Source organism: Nyctereutes procyonoides, unplaced genomic scaffold (genome assembly GCF_905146905.1).
Source record: "Nyctereutes procyonoides isolate TBG_1078 unplaced genomic scaffold, NYPRO_anot_genome, whole genome shotgun sequence".
NCBI classification, from domain to species: domain Eukaryota; kingdom Metazoa; phylum Chordata; class Mammalia; order Carnivora; family Canidae; genus Nyctereutes; species Nyctereutes procyonoides.
The window spans coordinates 33,068,352-33,093,290 of record NW_026575140.1 but is presented as its reverse complement, the minus strand read 5'-3'; the positions used below and the strand labels follow the sequence as shown (position 1 = coordinate 33,093,290).

The 24,939-nt window shown below is 56.6% G+C and overlaps 2 protein-coding genes across 4 annotated transcripts; both read right to left on the bottom strand.

Annotated features, from left to right (window-relative positions):
* Positions 1-1,183: 1,183 nt before the first annotated feature.
* On the bottom strand, positions 1,184-5,905 carry C1QTNF12 (C1q and TNF related 12). The gene is made up of 8 exons (XM_055306148.1): positions 5,465-5,905; positions 3,127-3,243; positions 2,936-3,047; positions 2,692-2,843; positions 2,133-2,241; positions 1,840-1,930; positions 1,572-1,650; positions 1,184-1,380 (listed from the first exon to the last, which is right to left on the bottom strand). Exons 1-8 carry the CDS (start codon positions 5,630-5,632, stop codon positions 1,282-1,284), a joined length of 927 nt encoding a protein of 308 aa, XP_055162123.1. The 5' UTR covers positions 5,633-5,905; the 3' UTR covers positions 1,184-1,281.
* Positions 5,906-9,471: 3,566 nt separating this feature from the next.
* UBE2J2 (ubiquitin conjugating enzyme E2 J2) lies at positions 9,472-23,275 on the bottom strand. 3 transcript variants are annotated; one of them, XM_055306300.1, is made up of 7 exons: positions 23,094-23,275; positions 18,804-18,934; positions 16,199-16,239; positions 11,284-11,386; positions 11,067-11,205; positions 10,653-10,733; positions 9,472-10,126 (listed from the first exon to the last, which is right to left on the bottom strand). In XM_055306300.1, the coding sequence occupies exons 2-7, from the start codon at positions 18,932-18,934 to the stop codon at positions 9,842-9,844; spliced, it is 780 nt and encodes a 259-aa protein (XP_055162275.1). In that variant the 5' UTR covers positions 23,094-23,275; the 3' UTR covers positions 9,472-9,841. The 3 variants fall into 3 exon arrangements, with proteins under 3 accessions (XP_055162275.1, XP_055162277.1, XP_055162276.1); XM_055306302.1 differs by lacking the exon at positions 23,094-23,275 and adding an exon at positions 22,908-23,068; XM_055306301.1 differs by lacking the exon at positions 23,094-23,275 and adding an exon at positions 22,814-22,879.
* Positions 23,276-24,939: the final 1,664 nt, after the last annotated feature.

Below are 24,939 nucleotides of genomic sequence, written 5' to 3'. Positions count from 1 at the left end.
GGGGGAGCCTGTCTTCCGCTCTCTACAGGGTCTCAGGCATGGCCAGTGCCCACAGTCAAGCCCAGCACAGGGCCTCAAGGATGGGAAGGGGGGCCAGTGCCCCCTCCCAAGTTTCTGCCTCCCCTGTGCACACGTCCTCTCCCAACACACAGAAAGGCCCCCGGTGCCCCTGCCCCCCAAGCTGCCAGAATATCCCCATTCAGCATCCCCCCCTCCCCCTGCCCCTGACGCCACCCTGGGGCGACCAGGGAGAGAGGTGAGGACGGGTCATCGACCAAGCCCGTGGTTGCCGCCAGCCCGGCACCAGCGCTCTCCTGCCTCATTACTCAGCAGGCTGCAGGGAGGGTCCCTCCCGGGCAAGTGCTCCCCCCAGCCCCGCTCCCCCAGGGCCTTCAGAGTCCCCAAGGGGCAGGGCTGGCCCTCAGCCTCTAATAGCTTCCTGCCCTGCCTCCCATCTGGAGCATGTAGGCAGGCCCCAGAGCCCAGGCCCTCCCCCTTGCCCAGCCCTGCTCAGCCTTGGAAAGGGGGCTTCAGGCCCTGCTGCTGCAAAACTAGGCCCCACCCCCAGCCCCCAGGCATCTGCCGAGGGCCCAGGTGCCAACCCAAGATGGTATCTCGGCAGCTCTGCAGAGGCCTGGACATCCCAACACCAATTTACATTCTTTGGTCTGGGTTTGCTGGAGCCAAAACAGGGTGGGGGTTGGGGGCTCCAAGTACACACAGAACCTGCAGGCCGGACTCGGTCACCCCGCCTGGGGTCTGCGGCTGCCCGGTGTGGCAGCCACCAAGGTGAAGCAGGGTGCGGTAAGGTGCCCTGCCAGCCTGGGAGCAGACAGCCCCGGGCTCTGCCCCACTCATGAGCACTCAGCTCAGCTGGGGGTGGGCAGGAACACCTTCTGGGTCACACGTGGCACTGGCAGCCTGCACGCCCCCCCCCCAGGACAAGGCCTTCCCAAGGGCTCCCCACCTTGCCCTCTGCACCCCAGATAGGCACAGCATGGGGTGTCTGGCCGCCATCTGACTCACCAACTTTGAGGACTTCCAGTGCCCTAGGATGAGAGACTCTGGGCCCCTGGCCCCACAGGTGTCATAGGCTGCTGCCCTCAAGACTGGACATGAGGCCACTAGTCCTTCCAGGGCCATACCCCCACCCCACCCCTATGATGACACAGTGACTAGGTGACAGGGGGGCTGAGAGCTCTTTATTGCTGTGAGCATAGGTTTAACAGTCAACAGTGGGGACAGGAGGGCCAGTCACACTTCCAGCCCCTGGCATGGCCCTCACGTGCCCAGGAGAAGGCCGGAGAAGCTGGAGCCACTCTGGATGGTGAGGCTTGTCCCGGAGCCATTGTCCACAAAGACGGAGGCATACTGTCCGGCCTGTAGACACCCCACATTGGACATCACCACCCACAGTCCCCACCTGCCCAGGGGGCAGCATCTGGACGAATGAAGCTCGAGCCCCACCAGGCAGCAGCCACCCCCAGGGTCTATCCACTCTGCACTGGGCAGTGCAGGCCTGAGACTCCAGTCCTAGGAGCCCTGCTCAGCAACCCAGCCCACGGCCTCACCTGCAGCTGCAGCAGCCCCTCCACATGCAGGGTGAAGACCCTGGCACGGCTCTCCAGGCCTGAGATGGCCACCAGGGACCTGGAGACAGTGCCCCAGGGTAGGGGTGAGGGTACCGCTGCCTGTGAGGCCAGGACCCCACCAGGTTCACGGGCAGCTCTGTGTTTGGAGTAGCCCCTTCCCTGTCTACGGGTGGGACAGTCCAGCCCTGGGCACCACACCTGCAGTCCCCATAGCATCAAGGATGCCCCCAAGGAAAACAAGACTCACGCATGTCGATGACAGAGGGACTCGATGCAGACGAGCACCCGTACTGTGTCCCGAGCCTGCAGTCTCACCCTGCCCTGCATCTCCCTGTGGTCTATGGAGACAGGCCTAGCCTGCAGCAGCCCCCAAGGAGCACAGAGCAGAGGGGGCAGGGGCCAGGCCCTGGGCACACCACCAAGTACAGGCCCGGGAGCAGCTGAAGGCTGTGAGCAGGTGGGCCCCAAGCAATCCCCCCCAGTGGGAGGTGGGGAGGGGGCAGGAGGCCCCTATGCAAGGGGACCCAGGCCCCCACTCACCCACATGCAGGCTGGCGGAAAACTGGAAGATGGCAGTCATTGGAGCTGTGAACCGGCCGGAGGCTAGGCTCAAGCCAGACCCCCGCAGGAAGGCACCCTGGGCAGCAGGCTGGAGGGATAGCAGGTGAACAGCCGGCTACAGGGCCTGGGCCCTCATCTCGCACATCCACCCTGGGGGAGGCGCCTGTGACCAACAGCCGCCACCCCAAGCAGACCCCAGGTGGGCAGGACAAGGGCAGAGGGTCACGGGCTCCTGGCCCTAAGGGATGGATGAACCCTCCAGAGCCCTCACCAGAGAGGGCATCCTGGCTCCTGAGCACCTTGCACCCCATCTATATTTGTGGCACACAGGACCCGCTAACCCTGACCCAGATGACCTCCCCCAGGTGCCCCCTGTGTGTCTGTGCTGGGTGGCCACCCCAGGCCAACTGTGAACCCTGCCCAGCAGTGGGGAGCCTACTCAGCACCTTGCCCCACTCCCACTTCCCCTGCTGGCAGGTGAGGAGGGCCTCTAGCAGACGCCCCCAGGACACCAGGGCTCACCCCCATGCCCACTCACGGCCTGGAAGCCATGCAGTTCTACCAGCGTCTTCTCCTCCACCACCATGGGGCCCTTCAGTGCACAGTGGAAGGCCTCTGCCACCAGCCGCCGACCTGTCCCCTCGGGCAGCAATGGGCCCAACAGCCCCAAGAACCGGCGCTCGGTAGCCTCTGGTGGGGGAAAGGGTGAGGACAGCATCTTGGGACCAGGGTGGAATCACCCCCAAGGCCTAGGCGGCAAGAGTCTGGGACAGGGGTCTCACCTTTCAGCATCTCCTGAAACTCTCGCAGCAGGGCTTCCTGGGTGACTGCGGCCCCGGGAGGTCCTGGGGGCCCTGGGGGCCCAGGGGGCCCGGGGGGTCCAGAGAGACCTCGCTGGAGGGAGGCAGGAGGAAGTGAGGGCCCCAGTGGGACCACAGCCACCCCTACCCTGGGTGCAGACCCTGGGGCTCACCGACTTCTGGTCCCGGCCCCGGCACCGTTTCTTTGAGGCCACGACATCTGGCCGCCGGACGAAGTTCAGCCATGTCATGTGTGCATCTGAGAACTCAGACCCCAGGGCCTCGGATGGCTGCAGGGACAGGGGACAGGGCTAGTGTGCCGGCTACTGGGCCCCGATGAGCCCTGCCCTACTGCCCTCAGCGGAGAGTGGGAAACCTCAGGGCCCAGGCAGGACTTAGAACACTCACAAGAAACATGGCAACAGGGCACTGCAGGCTACCCCTGGGGACCAAGACCAGGACACACAGGGCAAGGGCTTAGGTCCTTTGTGGAAGCCAGGACCTGCCATCCAAGGACCTTGGGTTGGGTTCTGTATTGGAGCGACCATGTGCCCTCCCACTGCGCCGAGTTCCCGAGCAGACAGGCACACCCATGCACACCGGGGGCAACCCCGCAAGTCCCAACAGGGGCCTGCCCTGGCTGGGGGCGCAGTAAAGAGCAGAAGCAAGTTTCTTGGGAGGCTTCTCAGAGCCTCAGAGACACCCAAGCCGGGGAGAGGAGAGACCCAGGCCCGGCTTTGTGCTGGGCATCAGGTGTGAGAGCTGGCAGCCTTGGCCCTCCTGCCAGCCCTGCTCCTCAGGCTCAGACCCAGGCCGCAGGGAGGGCCCCTGGCTGGGAGCGGCAGAGCAAGCTGCCCAATACCATGTCCCCCTCCACCCTTCAATCACCCTCTCCTCAGCCCAGTTTCTGCCTAGAGCTGGCAGGACAGGCAGGAGCACCTTAAACCCCAAAGTCAAAGGAGAGCCTCACCCTAAGGAAGGGGGCATGGGCTGGGGACAAGCTGCCTGTCTCTGAGGAAGGCTGTAGGCCAGGCTCCCACAGGACACTCACAAAACGGCTGAGACAGCCACCAGCATGGCCGCCCTCAGAGAGCTGTCCCAGCAGGGCGGGCTGAGAGGCCCCGACTCAGGGGTCCAGCCTGGCAGTCAGCCCTCAATCCCTCCCACAGTACGAGCCAGGTTCCTAGGACGGCTGGGGCTTCCCAGTATACCCCCAGACAGGCCTCTATCCCAGGGTGGGGTGTGGGAGGGGCAGGCGGGGGGGTGCCTCCCAACCCTGATCTGGGCCCCACCCAGAGAGGAGAGAGAAGCCAAGAACGTTTGAATATCCCGGCTCCTCACATATCTGATACCTGCCTGACCCCTGCCTGCCATCCACCCCGGCCACGAATGAGGAACACAGGAGCCTTGACAGACAAGTCCATTAGTGGTCTAGGAGCCAAGGGCCACAGGTGCAAGGGCAGGTGGGAGATGAACCCACAGCTAGCAGGAAGAACAGGGCTCCCGGTGTCGGGGCACATGTCCAATGGCAGCCCCCCCCCCCACCCCACGGACACCAGGGGTCCCAGTGTCTGGAGCACATGTCACAGTGCAGTCCCCGGCCCCCCCTTCCCCCCACCGCATGAAACCACTCCTGGAATAGAGATTTGCCTGCTTGTCCCCAGACTAACCGATGCCTGCCCCCAGAAGCTGCTAGTAGCCCACTTGGCTCTGGCTGGTCCAAAGACTCCCTCTCCTCAGCCTGCCCATCTAGAAAATGGGGCCTCAGGCTCCAACGGGCGCGTGGGCTGAGAGCAGCCAGGCTGGCTGCCGCAGAGACGCCCTTAGGAGGTGGGAGGCCAGGATCAAAGGCGCGAGCGCCTAGGGGGTGGGGGACCTGCCTCAGCATCCGCCTCTCCCTTTCCAGGCCTCGGCTCCCAGGTGGGCAGCTGCACGAAGCCACCAGGACTGTGCTGCTGGGGTTGGCTCCAAGACCCACTCTGGAGAGACTTGGCCCAAGAGGGTGGAGGGGAACCCAGGGGCAGACTGAGGCCAGAGACCATCTGGGGTGCTCACTACACAGTGGCAGTCAGGGCAAGGACCTCCAGGAAGCACAGAGTCCAGGCTAACCTCGGCCTCTCAGGCCACTCAAGTTGAGGGGTACCTGGATCCCCAACAAGGGTCTAGAGCTCCCCCCACCCATTCCTGAATTAGCAGCTACACGGAATGGCAGCAGGCTGCTAGAAGCATGTAGGACCTGGAGCTTCAGAGGGTTCAGTGCAGCCCCTCTGGGAAGGCCTCCTTCCCCCTCCCCTTCCCCTAGCTAGGGGTGTGGGGGGCACCCAGTGGCTGCTCCAAGAGCAGCTGCTGCAAATCCTGCCCAAAGCCCCACTCCACCAAGACAGGATGGAGAGACCTGGAGAGCCAGACAGGGCAGAGACTGCATGTAGGGGGACAGCTGAGAACCAGGGGCCCCCTGAAGCCTACAAGTGCATGCACACCCGTACCCACATGCAACCAGCCCGCACGTACCTTGGGGGAGCCCAGCAGCCCCTCGTGGTTGGACGTGGTGGCGGTGGGCTCAGTGTGCTGGCTGGGCTGCCGTGGCCTCTTGGGCTCCCGCCGTGCCCCAACACCCCCAAAGAGCATAAGCTGCAGCCAGAGGAGGGCCACGACAGCGGCTGTGCAAACCCAGTGCATGGCGCCTGGTGGCTCCAGACCTTGGTGGCGGCTCAGCGCTGTGAGGAGGGACACCCAGGTGTGCTCATGGGGGCGGCAGTGCAGCCGGCACTCAAAGCCCACATGCGGGGACACGGGCCCAGGGGCCGCCTGGCTTCCCCCGCTGCATGTGCAGGCAGGGCGAACACCACGATGGGCAGACGACACGGGACACAGCAGGTGAAGACGTCTCCTGCTCCAGAGGGCCAGGGCCGCTGCCGCTGCCTCCCCTCACACGCAGTGCCCTGGCTGCCCGAGCGTGCGCTGCCAGATAAACCCTCCCCTCCTCCCCAAAGCTCCAAGGGGGAGGGCTCATGCTCTGCTGATCTGCCAGCCTGGGGGCGTGGGCCAGCGGCAGGGGGGGGGGCGTGGGGGCGTGGACGGGGTGTCAGGCTGCTTCAGGGGCTGCACCTCCCCCAGACACTCCCTACTTTTGGAAACAGCCCCCACCCTTCCCCAGGAGGATCATCTCACCCTGGAAACTGTTAAGGCAAATTCACTCCAACTAAGCTCCTGGCACCTCACATCCAACCCCTTCAGGGTGGTGGCCCAGGCAGCCCAAGTGTAGTGACAAACTCCCATGGGACCAACAGCTCCAGCTGCCCTTCCTATGTATGACCTACCTCACTCGGGGTCCCCTCCCTCTGACACAGGTCCCCCCGACCCCACCCCCAGGCCCTGGTGATGCCTAGAGGCCAATTCAGACCCAGCTCCTGAGAAAGGCAGGACCCAGGAAGCAGGACAGCTGACCTACTGGTCTCCCAGCCTTACCCTGGCCTAGGTGACCCTGGGCACTGGCTCTCCACTAGGGGCAAGCATGGCTACCCAGGGGAAGGACTGACCCTGTAGAAAGGAATGGTGGGTGGCCTGACCAAAGTTGCTGGAGTCCTCCTCTCCCCTTTTCTTGGGGCACAAAAGCAACGCTGGGGAGTGCCCTCACCCAGCCAGGCCTCTTGGCTTCCTGCTATCCTGAGCTAGCAGGGGAAAGGGAGAGGAGTCCCCAGGCCTTGGCAATCTGGAGCTCAGCACAAGGGTGAGCCCTGCCTGGGTAGCTGTGTCCAGCCCGAGGAGAAGGAGCACAAGATTCCCCCAGCTGGACCTGAGAAACAGTGGGCGGGTCCCAGGAAGAGTTAGGGCCTTCCTTAACCACCTTCACACTGCAGGCAACAGGATGGCCGGGGCCAGCTCAAGCCAACAAAGCCTGCCAGACTCATTGGCCACATGGCAGGGGCCCAAGAGGGCCCACAGCTGCCCCTCGGCAGATGAGACTTGGAATGGCCAAGGCTAGCCCCCGTGGGAGCCACTGCTCGCAGTCTAGCCTAGAGAAAGGCAGAGCACACTGGTCCTGGTGGCAGTGTAAGGGTCCCCTGGGCACTCTTCAATTTTCAGATGTCTGCTAGGAATGATAAAAGCAGACCCCAGCCCCAGACCACATCCACAGTTGGCAAGTAGAGGCAGAGCTGCCCCACAGACAAGCCTGGTGGGAAGATGTGAGGAGCGTGTCTCCAGGGTCAGGGAGAGGTGGTCACCTCACAGGCCAGTGATGGTGAACCCTGCACCTGCTATTGAAGCCTTGGCCCTTCTGGGTGTCCAGCTGGTAAGCCAGCTCTCAATGCCTGGATCGTGAAGGGGGCCACAATGCAGAGGACCCACTTTTGCCCTGCCCACCTGGAAGCCTAAATATGACCTGCACGCCCAAACCCTGCTCCCACCCCAGCCACCTGGACAATAAGCAGGAAGCAGGAGCCAGTCCCCTGGCCCATTGGTTCCTGAGTCTCAGTCTATGCTTTGCAGGGGATGCTGCCCCCCGGGGCTCAGGGTCAGTGGCCCCTCCCCGACATCCCATGGGTCCTCCTGGGGCCCAGCATCCCCGTTGAGCACAGGAGCTGCTTGGAAACCACCAAGGAGACCCTGTTCTCCAGTGCTCCCCACCCTGCTGTTGCAGATACCAACTGGCCCTGAGGAGGGTTCAAGGCAGCGACCGGTCCTCCACACCCACAGCCACAACCCAGGGCATCATTCCCACAGCAGCCTGCCCCCATGATGCCCCGGGCACAGAGGGGGCCACTGCAGGCTCAGACCCAGACCACACAGCTGCATTTGCACCTTCAGGTCTCAGACTTGAGCCTGGGGAAGCTTTGTGGGGCAGAAATGCTGTGGAGGCCCTTGGCCAAGACCATGTCCCATGCCTCCAGGACTGCTTCTCCTGGGTCCATGCAACATCAGTTTCAGCAGGGGCCTGCATTCAGGAGTTCACCTGGGCCAACTACTGGGGCACACATGTTCCACGGGTGGTGGCCTAAGGAGGCCCAACTGCCCTCCACCAGGAACCCTTCCAGGGACAGCAGTGGAGACATCATGGGGTCAGACGTACAGACCCAAACGACAAGCTCATTTAACTTTTTTTCACTTTTATTTATTTTAAGCAATCTCTACACCCAACGTGGGGCTCAAACCCACAACCACGAGATGAAGAGTCGCCTGCTCTTCCAACTGGGCCAGCCAGGCACCCCAAGGTCATCTTTTACCTCGGGTCACTTCAGATAGCACGCCACCTTGGACACTGGGTGAATGCTCTGTACAGCACGGATCTATTTCTACCGTTGACAAAGAGTTTTTAATAGTTGAGATTTCACATACGGCGAGAAAACCTACATTAAGTAAAATATTTGCTAAGTAATCTGCCTCTTGAAAACCACAGGAAACACTATGTGTTTGGGTCAGATACCAGCCGTGGACTGAGGCAAGGCCTGGACCAGCACGGCAGCGTGGCACTGCCCCAGGGCCCACAGCTCATCACGAGGCGCCTCCACACTGCACAGTAGCTCCAGCCTGTCACAGGCCATGCTGTTGGCCAGCCCACAGGCTAGCCTGTCAACCGCCTGAGACGGACATGGGTTTCCAACAGAGACAAAGCACAGCATTCAGGAACAAAGATATAATGGAAGATGTTGTTCACAAGAGTGAGTTAAATACACACAGTGGTAAATTATAGAGCAATTTTAAATAAACTGATCAAAATCCAAAGAATGTCGAAGACGTACAAGTGCATGGCTGCACTTGAAGCCCTATGGCCCTGGAGTGAGATCAGAGCACCTCAGCCTGAGACTTGCACACGCACCACTTTCAAATGATGTGCAAGTGAAATCATCAAACAGGGGCTTGATGGGAGCCGCATCCAGCCCACGGGCCCGTCACTTCCTGTGATGCCCGAGCCGTGTGCGGTCTTCTAGGGAAGAGCCCATACCGGACATGGATGGATCAGCTGTGAAAAGGAACGTGTGAACCCATCTACAGGGTGAACCACAGATCTGGACCAAGGGTGAGGGAGCCCCGAGGTGCACAGAACCTGCCTGTCAGGTGCTGACCCCCCACAGGGCTGCCGGGACCTTCCTGTGGGCATGAAGGGCATCCGCCTACAGCATCTGGGAAGCCAGAGGTGGCAGTGGGGGACCCAGCCTGGCAGGGCTGTGGAGGGAAGTGGGGGGAGGGAAAACCACCTCAGGATCACACAGGACAGGGTGGCTCTTCAGGGGAAGGATGCCACCTTGTGGCCAGCCAGCAAGCAGATGCTGAACTTCAACCTCAGCAAAATGAAGAACCCACATTCCTAGGAGGGACCGCTTCTTCCCAAGTGGACACAAGCACATTTCAAATGCTGAGGCTGAACACCACATCTCCTGGACCCCACCTGTGTCTGTCCTTGGCCCGCCTTGGGGCCCCATGGCGGGCCCCCGGTCCCTGCCAGCTGGGTGCAGCTGTGGGAACTGCCCCTGCCTGGTGAGCCAGGGCTCCAGTGGACCAAGAATGCACGCAGAATATGTGATAATCGAGTTTTGTATTTGTAAGTGACCAAATCTAATAAAATGAAAAACAGGTTTACTAAAACAGGTCCAAAAGACGATACAGGAGATAAGCTATAAAACCAAAGCGTGAAGCCCCTCCTCGACACCCAAGCTCCATGGTCCCCAAAAGACCCCAGAGCGAGGTCAGGGAGCTGAGGATCTTGCATCTCCTCTAAATCCAAATTACACACTTTGGTTTTGTTTTCCTTTTCAAGGTTTTTAAAAAGCTAACCCCAGGAGTCAGGCAGGTCCACCCTGCGCTCGGCGGCACGTCCAGCCAGCCCATGGCAAGCTTGGGCCCAGTGTCCCTCGTTTTTGATCACTTCTGCTGGCCACGGCATATGGCTCACTCCTGCGCTATGCTTCTCAGCACATACTTGACCGTGTAGGCAAAGGCTGCAAACCCAACTATAACAAACAAGTTCGCCAGGGCGCCGCCCAGGAGTCCGTGGTGCCGGTTGGCCTGCTGGAGCCCTGCAAGGTGCGGCCCAGCCCCTGGTGCATGCCCATTGAGGAGCTGAAGCCCATTCTGACCATGGTGTGTTTCCCCATCTGGAACCACATCTGGTAAGGGGAGAGCCTGGGGTCGGCTACTGAGTTCATCTTGGGCTTTCTGTTTTTGTTTGATTTCCTAAAATAAAAACAAAGAAACAGGGGTTGGTCTAAACTAACAAGTTCCTTTAGGACTAGGAAGAGTCCCAAGATCCACCAGGAGCATGTGCTCAATCCCAATAGCCGCTCTCAGAGGTGGGGACTGCTGCTTGTACAGAGACTTGTCACAATCACCAAACCTGCACCTCCCCGGCCCTTGACAGAGTGGTCCTAAGTGACATGGAATCACCATGGCCTGCACCTTAGAGCAGCCCCCTGGCCCCAGACCAAGAGCAGGGTCCATGCCAGCCCCCCATGGCATGCAGTCCACCTGAGGCGCTCCAGGCCCTGACATCCAATTCCTCCCAGCCCCTGAGCACCTTGAGGAGGGGCCTAGGCTGCCCACACCAGTCAGCTCCACACACATGCATGTGGACACAGGTGCACTCTGTGCTGAGCATCTGCAGCACAGGGACACACAAAAGCACCATCTTCTCTCTGGAAGATTTGAATCTGAAAGTGCTTCCAACAAGGAGGGAGCAAGACTGCTCGCTTCTGTTCCTTACCTCCACGACTTCAGGGAATAATTCACAAAAGACTTTGTCTTTCAAATTAAATGCTAAACTTTGTGCAGCCAGTTGTCTTTTCTAGGAAAAAAGAGAATAGAAATATCAGCCCAAAAACTAATTTCAATTCTTCTGAATCCTAAAGACTATTTTATCCTCAAAAGCTGCTATCCTATCATTGAGAGCACTCAACAAGCTTTCTCTTCACAACAAACTAATTTAGTCTTATTAAGGCTTATCTTACCAGTACTATCAATTAATAACATTAGACTTGATTCCTACTTAAACACTGGGGAAATAAAAACCAGTTCACAAGGACTGCCTGCCCCTCCCAAGACCCCAGAGGAAGCTCGGCCCGCTCTTCCCATTGCTGAAAGGAACTGCCAACATGCAACCATGCTCTCCAGCCCTCACCGTGAAGTCCGACGTCTCTATGCTGCCCAGGGTGGGGCCTTTCTCCACCATGAAGCTAAGGAGCCCAGTCAGGATGGTGGAGACAGACCAAGCAGGGTTCCACGTGTCTGGATGGAAATCCGTGATGGAAAGACACAGCCTGAAAAACAGGGACCCACTCAATATAGCACACCCCCAGCCTGACCACACTCACACTTGAGAAGCAGAAATGCCTTACCTCGTATTGCACTTAAATCTTCCATTGGGCGTTATCATATAAATACTAGGAGGTTTAAAAGGAAATTCTCTGGGAAAAACTAGTTTTCCGTGGTAATAGCCACCTGTATCAAAACAGAGAAAGAGCCTTGTTACAGTCCAAAGCACAACTCCTGTAGGGGCAAACCCCTCGCGCTCAGCCCCATTCCAGCCTCCAGGCTAGTGTCCCACCCCACATGCTCTCCCCTATCTCTGTGCCCACCTGCTGGCCACCAGGAACACAAGAGTCTTGCTGAAGGTCTCACTGGGGGCTCATGACCACAAATTAGGAGTGGCCCTTGCCCTGCATGACTAATGCTCAACCAACCTGTGCCCTCTCACTGAGAGTAGAACATCAGAAGAGAAGCTGCACCAGGCCCCTTGCTGGCCCCCTCCTGCCCTCCTCTGCAGCATGTCAGCTGAGGTCACCCCTCTTCAGACCCGCTCTCTCCTGCACTACTATTTCTTCTCCTCCACCAAACTACATCCAGCAGCTAGCAAAACTGCTGTCATTTCTCCCACTTTAAATAAACCAAAAAACAAAACTCTGACTGCCACTCCCACCAACTCCTGACAGTTGCTCACTCTCCTTTATGGAACATCCCTGGAGAATCTTGTCCAAGTCTGCCCTGACAAGCTCTTCCTCCCACCCTGGTCCTCAACCTTGACATTGACATCAGCAGACCTCCCCACTGTGGCATTCCTGGCCCTGTCTCCTTGAGCCCCACCCTGGCATGGTGCCATCCCCATCTACCCCCCTAAGTGCTGGCCACTGACTGGCTCCTCTGGTGCTCCCCCTGACCACTCCCACTTCTGGGTTCTCACAGCCTCCCGTGACACGGGGGTACAACCCACAGACGGACCAAGAGAGAACACTGCCCAGATAGGTCCAAGACAGAATTTCACTTATTTCCCCTCAAACAGCAACTCCACCCTCTTAGCCATTCAGACTAAAATCTGGGAGGCCTCATTGCCACCCCAGCTCCCTGCCAGTCTCCACCACCATTTCACACCTAACTCCATCAGCAAATCCTGTTGGCTGCACCTTCAACACTTTGGGAGACCTTGCTAATCTCACGGCCTTCACTCCTACCCGCTCACCTCCCACTCCTGCTGGCCTGAACCTACCTGAAGCCTCACACCCTCCTCTCAGGGCTGCACTGGGAGCCTGCTGGATATGCAGACCTTTGGGCCCACCACAGGCAGGCTAAGTGGAACACACACTAACAGGATAACCAGCGACATGTGCATATGCATGACTGCTCAGTGAGGCTTCATGAGTTGCCTTGACCTCCACCTGCGCTCCCTGCTGTCCCCTGCACCCTGGGTGTGGTCCCACCTCAAGAATTGGGACACACTAGTCCCAAAGCACCACACATCTCTGCTCCAATGCCACTCTTGGGTAGGACGACCTCACCACCTCATATGGGCTTCCCACCAGACCCCTGGCCACCTCACATGGGTACTATCTTCTACCCCAAGCTCTGCCCGTAGTGGAGGGATGACATGAGCTAGTAGTGTCCCTTGTAAGGCCAACCCAAACAGGCAGACAAGTCCATCAGTGAGTAACTAACACTATAAATGATTCTTGGGGCACACTCACTCAAAATCACAAGAAAACCCAAATTGGAAAATAATCAAGCGATACAAACAGGTGCTCTTCCCAAGAGGAAGCAGGAACAGCCAAAGTGCACTTGAACCAGTTGGCTCAGTACTACATAGGAAATGGCTGCCATGTGTAGCTCAGTGGAGGGTAGTGGAAGGCAGACACGGCCTCATTGCCTGAGTGTGAACCTGCAGGCTCCTGAGGAAACCTGCCAGGAAAAGGGAATTCTCAATACTTGCACTGACCCAGCAACTCTACCTCTTGTCATCTACTGGAAGAATGTGAGGTGAAAACCTCCCAGCGAGGGAAGGGCTCTGTGCAGGAGCCAAGCACAGGCAACCACACAGGGAGCAAACACCTCTCAGCACAAACTGGAGAAGCAAGCACTCCTCCCCATTTAGGTGAGGACCTTCAAGGGGAGATGATGAATTCTGGGAGGATCTGTACTAGATGGGCCAGGAAGGCACATCCTAAAAGGTGAAGAGGCAAGGTAGGGGACCTGAGAGGATGGAGCCTCACCCAGAGGTCAAGTCCTCAGGGAGCACAGGGAAGCATGTCTCCCATGGCAACAATTCCCACATCCTTCCTTCCAAGTGTCCACAGAACAACGAGCACAGCCTTGGTAAAGCCCTAGGCAGAGACACTACAGAGAGCACTGTGGCCCTGGAAGGAGGCCAGGGAGAACAGCGCCCAGCATGATGCTGCACGTCAGTGCCGCACTTCCTCCACTGAACTGCTTTTGCAAATAAGGGAGTGGGGGTGGGGGGAGACCTCCATTGGCCACAGCTGTGCTGGACTGTTCCTGGTTCTCTACTCTGTTCCACTGACCTGCATTCCCGCATTCCCTCCTGTCTGCTCACTGAAGCTACATAAGTCTTAAAATCAGGCAGAGAGACTCCTCCCACTTTATTCTTGTTTTAACTATTCTAGATTCTCTTCCCTTCTGTGTAAGTTTTAAAACAAAAATCTTAGAATAAGTTTGTGTATGTCTACAAAAAAAAACCTTTGTTAGGACTTTGACAGAATTGTGTAAAATCTATAGATCAACAAAGGGAGAATCTTTAGCAACACTTGTACTAGCAGGAAACTATTTCTGAGCTGTTAGGATCGGTGTGCCTGGAGCAGACCAGGAGTAACCTGGCTATGGAGTCCAGAGCAAAGACAGGGTCAGTGGACAACCAATGCGGAGTCAACCAGACATGCACAGGTAGAGGAGCCATGAGAGACTGAGAAGGAAGAGTCAGAACATCCAGAAGTCAGGGGAGCACCAAGTAAGGAGTAAGCCAGAGTCAACACCATCCAGGTCCACAGAGCCCCAGACACTGAGGTCTGAGATCTGCCCCTTGGATCCCTCTAGACCCGAATGAAACTGGTCAGCAGAAGGCAAGGCTGCAGGCTGCAGAGTGGAGGAGGGGATGGGCAGAGACAAAGGGGAAGGATTAGGTACTGAGGTGGGCAGTGAGGGGAGGAGAGGCAGAGGAAGGGAAAGAGGAAGAGAGAAGGAGGAGCAGCAGCAGCAGGGAAAGTTCTGTCTCTGAAGGGAATTTTGAGGACCAGAATCAGCAGAGAAATTGAATACCAGACACAAGGAAGCATTATGACAGCATTAGGTCTGGAAAGAGGGCACGGTGCCTCTTTCTGCAAAGTCAGGAGACCCCATGCAGGCAGAGTGTGGGTGAATGGGGGTCTCCTGCACCCCCAGCCCTGCACACCTTCACTCCAGGCCTGCCCTCTCCTCTCCCAGCTAACTGCACCCTGTCCAGGTTCATTTTGCACAGCAACAAGCCTGGTTACAAAATTAATAAATGTTCACTACTTATTTGGAAAATACTAAAACTACAAAAAATAAACTTAAAAATCAGGCACAGGAGATCCCTGGGTGGCTCAGTGGTTTAGCCTTCCGCCCAGGGCATGATGCTGGAGTCCCGGGATCAAGTCCCATATCAGGTTTCCTGCATGGAGCCTGCTTCTCCCTCTGCCTGTGTGTCTCTGCCCCTCTCTCTCTGTGTCTCTCATGAATAAATAAATAAAATCTTTAAAAGAAAAAAAAAAAACAACAGCACAATGCCCCTTGTGAGAGAGAACATGTAGTCTTAACAAGCATTTTAACATGATCTGTACAGACGGCCCTGAAGCCGATTTTCTTTTCTTTTCTTTTTAAATTTTTATTTATTTATGATAGTCACACACACACACACACACACACACACAGAGAGAGAGAGAGAGAGAGAGAGAGAGGCAGAGACATAGGCAGAGGGAGAAGCAGGCTCCATACACCGGGAGCCCGACGTGGGATTCGATCCCGGGTCTCCAGGATCGTGCCCTAGGCCAAAGGCAGGTGCTAAACCGCTGTGCCACCCAGGGATCCCTGAAGCCCGTTTTCTGATGTATTTCTAGGAAGCCCACTTCAAGACCATGAAGCCCACGCCATGGCTGGGCATTCAGAGTCCCCAACATAATACTAACATACCCACCCTAAGACAGGCTTCTGCATCTGTTTCCCCAGAACAGGGAACTCCTGCACCCAAGAAGAGTTCTCAGAAAGCTAGTGACACATATGCCAAATGTTCTCCAGCAGCTGGACTGTTTTCCAGTGAAATCTTACGCAAAACCCCCATGTCAAGGTAGATGTCACCCGAAGTGAGGACTGCCCACCTGGCCACAGCTCTGCCCTGGGCCTGCCCTGCCATGGCTCATCTCCCAACCTGGCCTACACCCTGAAGCTGGCATCAGGCTCCCTGAGGACCTCCGACTCGTTGATCTAATCCCAGGTCTACTTTGTAAGACACCAGAGGACCCTGGGTGGCATCACCAGATCAGCCTCAGCAGCAGTTAGGAGAGCAGAGGTGCCAGCTGACCCAGAGCAGATTCTGCATCCTCCCTAAGGCTCAGTACCCCATCCACAAAGGGGCCCACCACTTAGCTCAGAGGGCTCAGCAGAGTGAGTACCCAATAAACACATCTTTTCTCTGACAATACTCATGTTGGTCTGAACAAACCCTAGGAGAAACTGGCCGCACTGTACTGCTCACCAGGCCTGTCTTCCAGCTCTGATCCCACTGAAGTCAGTAGCTGGGTCAACTCTGAGGTTCCAGAGAGCCCCTGAAGACAACACAATGGCAACACCAAACACTTCTAGGATTTGGAGAAACACCAGGATGGATTCCAAGGAAGTCCAACCTCATTGATGCACATCCCAAATAGAGCATAATTCACAAATACAAAGGGCTTGATGGGAGAGATATATTCAGATAGCAAATAGCCCCTTGTTCCTCTCAGATCAAAGACTTACCTTCATAAGGGGTCATCTCTGGGCCTCGGACCACATAGTGCCTGAGGGAGAGAAGAAAATCAGCTGGCTCTGGGGATGGCAAATTCTCCAAATTCTGAGTCACTTCAAGGCTGGGGTTGGTAGGATCCAGCCAAAACTAGACATTCACAAACATTCAGTAGGTGAACTTGTACTGCAGATGGTTTAGTCACTTTGTAACAGAATCTTAGAAACTGTTTCTCCCAGTTTTCCCACAAAGTACTTTTGTGTCCAAGATGCAAGAAACAAATCCTCTCTAATCATTGCAGTCACCTGAAAAATTTCTGATGTTAATTTCACATACTTTCTTGAGGTATACTTGGAAACTTGCATTCTTCATTCAGTATGCCCAAACATCATGAAGTAGGTGAAGCAGGGAGCAGCTGGTGACAGGAGGGGGGCTCTGGGTCCCCCAGTCTGTCAAGGTTCTGGGAGAGCCAGGCATGACCTCAGAGCAGCTATCCTCCAGCAGGAGGAACAGGGACAGCCCATGACCATCACTGAAGTCCTCACACACAGCCCAAGCCCAGGTGGGGCCCACGTGCCTCAGACAAAAAGCAGCACCCAGACACCATTCTCCCATGCAAATCAAGAGCTTCAGCTCTATGTCAAGAAGTGTTTGGACTTAAGGATTTTCAAACAAAACAGAAAAGCACAAAAGAGAAAGTAGAACCAACCAGAAATGCAAGACCAGACACTAACCGAAAAGCACAAAAGAGAAAGTAGAACCAACCAGAAATGCAAGACCAGACACTAACCTCTCTTCCCACAAACACCATTTTAATGCTGTGGACCATACACCACCTATCTGCTAGCTGATACATTTTACTCCAAAAACACTGCCATCCCATGTTGGCCGACCAGGAACAACTCTCAGAGCTAACCAAGCACATGACACACCCAGGAACATGGCCTTAATTTGTCACAGCTCCCAATTCCAGTGCCCAACTTGAGAACACTGCAAAGGGGCAGTGAGAGAGTACAGAGAGCCCAGCAGCCTGAGCACCAGAGCAAGGGATGGGCACCACTGACTCAGAGGCCATCCACAGTCTGGCAGAAGAGCTCGTCCAGCAGGCCTGATGTGGCTATCCTCAGCCAGTTCTGGGGAGAGGGTCCCACCACCCCAACTGAGCCAAAATTCTTGGTGCTAAAAATAAGATTCATGCTGAAAGGAAGCCTACCTTCCTCCTGGGAGTCTGGAACACTGGGAGGTGCCAGGCAGAGGTGCCTACATGACCTGCTCCCACTGGAAATCCCGCACCCTAGGTCTCTAACAGGCTTCCCTGGTGGACAGTACCTTACTTTTGTTGTCACACCAAGTCCTGTGAGTGCCCATGGGGATGGGAAGCTTGTGCCTGGTATCCTAGGGACCCTGCCCCCAGTGCCTTTTCCATTTGCTGATCTTGCTGTTTTTAACACTGTACTAAATAAACCTTAGCAGCAGATCCTCCTTGTGGATGACTAAACCTGGGGACCTGAATTCATGGGTAGGGAGAGGCTCCCCAGACAATGAGGATATCCCTGCATCTGCCAATCCTGTGTGTGGGGCCATGCTTGGTTTTCGTTGCTTGGGGGCAGGGAGAGTTCTGCTGTAACACTAAAGCCTCGTGCATAAAAGGCCCACCTCACTTGCCATGGCTCTAAGCCGAGGGAGGTGGATCCAGAATCCTTGCACACCTGTCCAATCTGAAAAGTATTTCTTTGTAACTCAATTAAATCCATGTTCTCTGGATTTAAAAAATTAAAAATTAAAAAAATTAAAAACTTTCAAAAAAAATGGTTTTCTTTTTTTAGACGTAGACTCCACGCCCAATATGGGGCTTGAAGTCATGACTCTAAGATCCAGACCTGAGCTAAGATCAAGAGTCACTTAACCAACTGAGCCACTCAGGCACCCCTAAAACACACTTTTTAAGATCAAAACACAAAATACCTTTCAAACAGAAAATGCTTATTACCATTTCAGCCCTATGCTTTACTTCCCACAAAATCACCAACAAATCTCATAATGGCAGCATTTCTGTAGAAGCACATAGCCTACTAAGACCACACTTGAACACAGCCAAAGAATCACTACAAAATAAGTGTCTGTGAGGTACAGAACCTGTCATGTCAGCCCAAGGGCTGCCCAGGCTAGTGTCAGGTGCTGAAGTATTAGGACTGCTGACCCTCTGTCACAAACTCTCCAAGGCAAGAGAAACTACTTCACAGCACCAAGAGGCAAAGAGCAAGAGGAGAGTCTAGAAATGCAGTGTCCCCATCAACAACTTTGAGACCTCCAAACCCCAGAGCCTCGCCTATGGATCCTGCAGACCCAGCATCCCACCCCCACCCCAAAGGTATTCTCCATCACTCTCTCTCTCCAGCCCCAGCATGCAGCGGTTAAGGAAGACCCCATCATGGCCCAGGCTGACAGCCATTATGAACACAACCAGGGCATATCTGTAGGAATCAGTGTACTGGCATCTGGAAAAGGTTTAACACACCTTTCCCAATGCCAGGATGGGAACACCAAGGCTACCCAACCAAGCCAGCAGAGAAACCAGGTGACAGTCAGTGTGGGGTGAATGGCAGTGCAGAGCCTTACCATTCAAGAATATTGGAAGGGAGGGGCTCAGCACAGATATAAGGTACCGGGTCCTTCTTAATTCGGAGATAGTCCTGTTTCAGCCGCTGGGTTGCTGTTGTTGGAGCTCTTTTATTGCTGTTGCTGCTCATCTATGAAAAACAAACATTTCTGTTTACAAAGAAATGAAAGACATGCCACTGCTTCCCTCACCCACAGATGGCTTCAGCAGTCCCACAACTTCTGCTTTCATTTCTGCAGCCCATCATCATGCACGGTTAATCCCAGCCACCCAGAACCCAGGCCTGCAGGTTGTCCTGACTTGCCCACCCACTCAGACGCCTGCAGGACTTGCAGATTCTCCTTTTCCGTCTGCCCTGCCACAACCTTCACTTATGTAATATCAGATGCAAAGATTAAACACACACACACACACACACACACACACACACACACACACATACACAAAGCCTCACTCCTGTCCTCAAAGAACCTAAATAGAGAGAAAAACCTAATTTAAAGGGTTCTAAGTAGAGGTCTGCAGAAGCCAGCCTGGACCAGTGTTCCTGGGTGACTGGGGATCTCTCTACAACTCTGTGCAAACAAAACGTCTATACCACGGAAATTAGGATGCACCCCAAACCAACCGCCACCAAAAGCCTATTGTTAAACATTTTCCAACACATCTACCACTGGTCAAAAGTGGATAGGAGGTACAGAATAGCAGAGACAGGGTTTCTCTCTGAGACTGGAGAGAGGAGATGCTCAGAAGTCTGACACACATGCTGGGAAGAGGGAAAAGGAGTACCCTCCACACAGAAGGAGCTGCATCATGGGTCCAGGAAAGAGCACTGGGCCAGTGTGTAAGGGGTCACAGCACAGTAAGCAGAGATTGACAAGGCTGGCCAGGGAGGCAAGGCCAGGCAGTCAGGCAGCACAGCAAAAAGTTTATAGGCCCAAGCCTTACAGGAGATCAGATTTTCTGTTAGATCACTTGGACGTGGGGCACCTGGGGGGTTCCACTGGCTAAGCATCTAACCTTCAGCTCAGTTCATGATCCCAGGGTCCTGAGATCAAGCCCCAGGTCAGACTCCCTGCTCAGCGGGGAGTCTGCTTCTTCCTCTCCCTCTGCAACCCCTGCCAACCACTCATGCATGCACGCTCACCCATGCTTTCTCAAATAAATTAACAAATAAAAATCTTTTTTTAAAAGGGAAGAAAAAAGATCACTTGGACAGTTCAGTGAAGGTCAAGTAGGAGATGAGATGGCACAGGAGGACAGCACTGAAGGCTAAGGACCAGGAGCGAGGTCAGAGCCTCACTCAGGAGGAGGAACGTGGCCTGGCTCAGGGGGCCCTGGGACACTTCAGCTATGCTAAGAGGCAGAGGGGAGGGATGGTGAGAGAGAATATAGAGCGCCCCACCCTCACAGACATCAGAACAGCTCCAACTCGAACTGCTACATAAACTGAAGTTTCCCTTAAGATGGCAAGGCAAAAAAGTTCTGCTGCTAAAAATAAAGTGTGAAAGTCACTGGTCTAAAATATGATACAGACAGAGGACACGTAGGGGTACACAGGAATGGAAAGGAGAAAGGAGCTTCCAGGCTACAGTGGTGGCAGATTGGAGCCATACCTGTCCTGCTCTCCTCCATGCTACTGACGCTGCCACTCAGAGATCTTAGCCCATCTTGCCACAGCACTGGACATCAGGGGTCAGGACCTCCACCCTGACCTCGGGCCTGCACAAACCTGAAGTGACTCCACCCCCACCTCCCACCATGATGCCTGCCCCTCCTCATCTCCACCTCAGAGCCTCTGCGTGCTCATTTCCCTAGCAACAGCCACAGCTCCCTCTGCTCCATCAGGTCAGAGGTCTGCGGACTCCTGCCCTCAGAGCACTAAACCCTTAAATGACAACCAGGACTCAGCGTGCTTATTCTACACCCCAGGGCCTGCAGAGCAGTCCTCCGCACACCACTGCCCAGCGCACTTCTTTGGGGCCCCTAAGTTTCAGAGCTTCTGTTCCCCTCCTCCTCCCGTTCCCACTCCACTTACCCTAATGCAGGGTCTCACTACTACTCCCATTAACCATCACAAAAGCCTTCCAACTGGCCTCCTAGTTTCTAGTCTCGCCCCATTTCTGTCCATCCTGTATACTTCAGTCAGATTAACTTTTTCCACCCACAGTTCTGATCACAGCATTTCAAGATTCCCCCATAACCAAGCAAATAAACTTCAACACCTCCCCCTGCCTGTAAGCCCTCGACACAGGAGTCCCAGCTAGTCCTCCTAGTTCCCAACTCTCAAAACCCCTCCTTATCCTAACCATACAGCTGCTTCTCAACCTGGTTTCTACAGGCAGAAAAATCACTTAGGCCTTTTCTGGCCCAACTCAAAAGTGAAGTCCCTCAAAAGCCTCCCTGATTTCCCTAGTCAAATGCCTCCACCAGCCTCCTTGCAATCCAGCTCCACACCACGCAGGTGCCTGCCAGGCCCCAGCAGAGATGCTGGTGAACTCACAGCAGGAACAGGCTGCAAACAGCCTGAGAAGGGAGTGCTTTCCCGCACAGTACTGCCCCCAAGCTCCTGGCCAAGCCAAGTGGGCCAGGTGGCTCACCTGGGAACAATACCTAATAACAAACACAGCAACGACCCAAAAGCAGAACCACTACACCAGACTTGTTTAGTTTCTTTTAAATGGTCACCGTGAGGTTAACGCTCTGCCATATGTAAAACAATTCAGTGGATAATTCAAATACCACTATGTTTGCACAGGCTGCATGCTTAATGAAGGTTACTGGACAGCTGCACAAAACTAAAGGGATCCTGCCTGGTCAGTCACAAACTTCTCTCTCCTTCTTACTCCCAAAGGCATGATCTTTAAAATCACATTCATGATCAACTACTCAGTTCATAAAAAAGAAAGGGCTCCCCACCGACCCCTCCTTTGCCTCACTCAGGGCCCCACGGCCTCTCCAGTCCACAGCATCTACACACACTATGAAGCAGGTCTCAAGTTCCTGCAAATCCCCACAGACAGGGCACATAGAGTAGAAGTCTGAAAGAAATAGAGTGCAGACATTTAAAACAAACAAACAGCATGAATAACCAATTTTCACATACAGAAACTGAAAGAAAATAGCCTGAACCAACATCCCAGGACAGGAGCCCCTTCAGCTTCCCATCGACACACTTGTCATGGGTCCAGCATCCGTTCACCCTGCTCCTTTTCTCTCCACACATCTCTCCTTCTCCATGTAAGTGTAACTCAGTGACAGTGTGGCAAGAGACCTTGGCCTGACCAGTCACCAGGGCACGTGACACACCCAAGCCCACGACTTTCACGGAAGTTTCTCCTTTCTCCACCAGGATTGCTTCACAGGCTGGACAGACTCCCGGGGCTGATGGAGGCGTCCCCATCACCATTGGTGCACCTGTCTGAGCAGGGAGCTGCCACAGAGGTCAACACCTCCAAACAGTGCCGATGACCAACTGCAAGTCCTAGGCACCATGATCCGACCCTGCCTGACCGACACCACCGGTTTTTCAACGAGGCCTCTTTCTACCAAAGCTAGACTACACCAAGTTCCCCTCATTGGGAATGGACAGAGCAGCCCGCTCCTCTGCTGGGGGAGTTCCTGTGCACCTACTAGCGCTACTCCCCCCAGGCTGCGGCACTGCCTCTACCAGCTATGCCAGGCCTGAAAGAGGCCGGGGACCACAGGGGGATTAAATACAGACCAGCTAGTGGTACCGGCTGGAAAAAGAGCTAGAAGTGCACATGTGGCCGGACGTGGAGAGGGTGCAAGCGCCCTCAGTGCTGGAGCGCGGCCCGGGGCCCAAGCGGGGCCACCGACTGCGGCTTCCCACCCCGACCACCTGAATCTTCTCTCGGCTGTTGGCCCAACAGGCCTCGCCCCAGGCACACTCACACCTGCCGGGATTCAGGGAACGAGCCGCCGGGCCTGAGGCGGCGGCGGGCTCAGGAGCAGCGCCCCCCCACCCCTGACTCCGAGGACATTTACACACCAAGATCTACGCCGGCTCGTCCTGGAGGTGCCCGCAAGCGAGCCACTAGCCCGAGGCCTCTCCGCAGGAGCCCCAGCCGCGGGGCCAACCTCACCTCCACGCTGGCCGGAGGAGCACCCCGGCCCGGAGCCCCGGGCGCCCCGCCGTAACCGACCTCCGGTTCCGCGCACGGAGGCTCCAGGCCAGGGCCGCTCGAGCGGCGGGTCGGGCGGAGACAAGACTGGCAGCGGCCCCGTGCCCTCCGCGCGAACCGGCTCTGGCGGGGCGGGCGCGCGCTCACCTCTCCCCGTCGCCGCGCGTGGGCCGCCGCCGCGCTCAGGCTCGCCGTGGTCGAGGCCGGAGCAGGGAAGGAAGAGCCTCACGGCGCCGGGACCGAGACCACCGCACCACCGCAGCGCCGCCACCGCCTCAGTTTGCAAGATGGCCGTTCCCCGGGCGGGGGAGGCTGAGCCCCGCTTCCGATTCCGGTGCGCCGCGCTCAGGGGCGGCCGCTCTAGCCGGCCGGGCGGACGTCGCCTGCGTCTCGCCGCCACTTCCTACCCCTCTCGGCCGGAATCGCCCGCGCGTGCGCACTGGCCCGCAGCTCCGTGGGGCGGGGCCCGAGGGCGGACGGTCTGCGCGTGCGCGCTGACGGCTGCTCTGCTGGGGGGGCGGGGCGGGGTTGGACCCCTGGGCCCTCGGGTGACGTGGTGAGCAGGCGCTGACCCATCCTTCCGACGTCCAGTGGGCAGCCCCGGGGACTATCAGTGGGCAGCCCCGGGGACTATCAGTGGGCGCGGGATCCCGGAGCCTTCCCCACGAAGGAGGGTCGGCAGAGTCCGTCCCAGGCAGGGCACGCCGTTCGGGGAGGACTGCCCAGCCCGGGCAAAGGGTGACCCCCGAGGTGCCGGGTGAGCCGCCTGAGTTCACGGGTACCCCGACTCTCGCACCGGCCACCTTCCAAAGAATGGGGCCAGTCTGGCCAGGGGGACCCAGTCCTGTGCCCCCTTAACAGAAGAGCGCCCCAGGAACTAGCGTCCCCTGGGCCCCTAAGGGTCATGTCTGGCCACCAGGGAGGCGTGAGGTTGGGGAGCCCGGCCAGCACCTGTACCAGGTGGGGTCTGCCGGGCAAGCCTGTCCAGCCCCTGCCCGTGGGGAGAGCCAGCCTCATAAAGATAGTTCCAGGTTCCCCAGCTGAATTTTCCACCCAGCCCATGAATAGGATCATTATGCAACAGTGGACACTGCACTGAGGCTTGCTTTCTGCTCCCACGGTCCCCTCCCTGGCCTGGGGGAGGGGGAGGCAGAACTGGCCACTGGGCCATGGAGCATGCCTGAAGTGGGCAGGTGGGGATGCCGCTCCAAGGGCCAGCCACAAAAGGACCCTGATTGCAGAGGCCTGGAGCTGGTCCTCTCCACCTCCTCAAGTCGGCCATGGGGAAAGGTTTGGAGGGACATGAGGATGGCACACAGGAGGTAGGAAAGTTGGTGTCTGAATGCAGGGTGGGGTGGGTGGCTGAGCAGGCCAGCATACTTACTGCCTACTGCCCTCCCTGGAGAGAAGATCCAAGACAGGGCCGAGTGGAGGCTGGGATGTCTCTCTTAGGTGGTGTCAGGGGAAATGCTGTGTATCAACTAGGAGGCGGGTGGTGGTCATCAGCCTGGACGTATCTGGAGAGGCCATTGCTATGCTGTACTACATGGCATATCCATGGGATAGAGCTGGGGTTCCAAACCCTTCACCATGCCTATCTGCCTCTGGGCATGGGCCACGAGCCAACCAGGTGACGCATCACACTACAGTTGACAGTGGACACCAAGCACCGGCAGGTCCAGCCATGGCCGCTGGGAGAGGGCAAGCACCATGCTTACCCTTGAGTCTGGCCCACCCAGGGAATCTCAGGCAGGATCTAAGCAGCTGCAGACCTGACCCCAGGCCCTGGGCAGAACCTGGAAGGCATGCCCGTCATCCATTAGTCTGCAACCAGGCAAGTCAGCCCATGGCAATCCGGCCTGCTTCCGCCTTCTACCCCATCACCCAGCCCCGGCCTTCCTTCCTCCTGGGGAGCCTGGCGGTTTCCAGAGCTCAGCCTCGCGCTGCCACATTCAGCATAGCTTTCACCCCTCCACCTCCTCCGGGGGTTCTC

Excerpts from the sequence above, each read along its gene's own strand:
- C1QTNF12 (XM_055306148.1), bottom strand. The coding sequence starts at position 5,632 with ATGCACTGGGTTTGCACAGCCGCTGTCGTGGCCCTCCTCTGGCTGCAG. Across the intron at positions 3,244-5,464 it reads GGCTGCTGGGCTCCCCCAAG|CCATCCGAGGCCCTGGGGTC; the intron begins GTACGTGCGGGC and ends CTGTCCCTGCAG. Across the intron at positions 2,242-2,691 it reads AACTGCATGGCTTCCAGGCC|CCTGCTGCCCAGGGTGCCTT; the intron begins GTGAGTGGGCAT and ends CTATCCCTCCAG.
- UBE2J2 (XM_055306300.1), bottom strand. The coding sequence starts at position 18,934 with ATGAGCAGCAACAGCAATAAAAGAGCTCCAACAACAGCAACCCAGCGG. Across the intron at positions 11,206-11,283 it reads AGATTTAAGTGCAATACGAG|GCTGTGTCTTTCCATCACGG; the intron begins GTAAGGCATTTC and ends CCTGTTTTTCAG. Across the intron at positions 10,734-11,066 it reads TAGAGACGTCGGACTTCACG|AAAAGACAACTGGCTGCACA; the intron begins GTGAGGGCTGGA and ends CTTTTTTCCTAG.